Genomic DNA, 1,798 nt, shown 5'->3' on the forward strand with positions numbered 1-1,798 from the left:
TCCACATGTCACCACTTCGGCGCTAACACCCACCATCCATATTGAATACATGCTAGGGCTGTCTCATGCAGGAGTGGTGTACTGGTCTTAGCTGGGGTACTTTTATGACATGTCGGCGGGTCATCTTGTCGATCAGAAAAGTCTGATTTCCAAGAAATTCAATCCTTAAACTGTTCCCTGCCCAAGCCAGGATTCGAATCTGGGTCCATTAGGACTGCAGGCCGCCTCCCTACCGATGTGATTTTACCTGATAAAGTTCAACTTGCCTGGTATTGGTTCCACAGACAGTGTGTGAAATGTTAGCTTGTGGCATGATGGTGTTAAGTTGCATATGGACTGGCCGTGGAATCAAGTATGTTATGGTCCCCAGCACAGTATAAGCCAGCAGCATCACCACCAGAGAGATGATGAGGCACCAACGGCAGCCCAGTCGGTCCACCAGTGCAGTCATGGCCAGACTTCCACACAGGGACACTGACATTACTAAGAACAAACTCAGGTTGGCGTCCAGCGTCACTCTGGAGCTTACCATCATTCTCATCACGTTCATGCTTAACACCTTGACGCCTACAAATGCAGCAATGACGTGTAGGCCACATATAACCACCTGTCTTTTAATGATTTCGCGAGTCAGGAGAGCAGCCCATCTTGAACTGCCATCCTGCTGCTGATTTAGATTTTTCAGATGATTCAGGTCCTTATTCACATTGTCACTGGAAGGTCTCAGATGCCGAAGGACTGACAAAGCTTCAGCCTCCTTTCCATGGATGGCAAGGCAGTTCGGGCTGTCTGGGAAGACAAACAGGAGTCCAGCACAGAACAAGGCCACAACACCAATGTTGATGAAGCTGATGTGATACCAGGGAAGAACCATGCCCAGCCCAGCCACCATCATGAACCCAAAGCCTAGCATCACATCCAAGAATGCGAGCGCAAGACCACGGATGTTGGTGCTGGCACTTTCAGTCATATAGCTCCTTCCACCAGTCACAAGTATGGACGATCCTACTCCCACCGAAAATCTGCAAGATACAGCTAGATTTGAGCTTGTATTTTCTCAGCCAGTTACAGGAAGGTCTCACTACAGTATAATAGCTGACTTCTAGGTGGCATAGGGACTTCACAGCACCTCTTACTTAGCCATGTACTTTGTCTATTATGGCTAGGCATTCCCCTGTGGACTATTTATGTAGTTTAACGGCGAGAGTTCCATCAGCCTCATTCAAGAGGATCTTGATAAGTATTGCATGACATAGATGATGAAGGACTGTCAAAAGGTCACCAAAGCCACATTAAAATACAGAGCTAAAGCAGGTTTGTGTTGCAGTAAATACATCACAACCTTTTCCTCTGCAACCTGGGGAAAACCGGCATATCAGCTTAACAGTAAACAGTGAAATATAAACAGGCTAACTTTGTGGAATTTCCCGTCCTGTGGATTTAGCGTGTTAGTGTACTATTCCCGCCAATAGTTCTGAAGCCTTCTCTCTACCCCTGAAATTCACATATTTATTGCCTACCTCTTCCTTGCCTACTCACTCATTCCTTCCAGCTAGATGGCAAGATCCATGCCTAATTTTTTTCTTTGTTTAGATCTTCGTTTTTAACCCTCTCGTTACCATTTGATGCAGGCTGAGTCCTACCGCGAGCAAGTACTCGGGAGGCGGGGCTCGGCACCCAAGGCCACACACTGAGAGACCTCCCCCTGTCACCGCGCTGTTCCTGAGCATAAACAAATCATCCTCACACCTTTACTGATGGTTCGATAGAATTTTTTTTTAATAGTAATGCTAAATAA

The 1,798-nt window shown here is 46.7% G+C and overlaps 1 protein-coding gene across 1 annotated transcript; it reads right to left on the minus strand.

Annotated features, from left to right (window-relative positions):
- Positions 1–229: 229 nt before the first annotated feature.
- LOC145411906 (facilitated trehalose transporter Tret1-like) lies at positions 230–970 on the minus strand. Its single transcript, XM_080281876.1, has one exon. It carries the CDS (start codon positions 968–970, stop codon positions 230–232), a length of 741 nt encoding a protein of 246 aa, XP_080138002.1.
- Positions 971–1,798: the final 828 nt, after the last annotated feature.

This window comes from Coenobita brevimanus, chromosome 91 (assembly GCF_032717465.1).
Source record: "Coenobita brevimanus isolate Jiangsu-jjx chromosome 91, ASM3271746v2, whole genome shotgun sequence".
Lineage (NCBI taxonomy): Eukaryota > Metazoa > Arthropoda > Malacostraca > Decapoda > Coenobitidae > Coenobita > Coenobita brevimanus.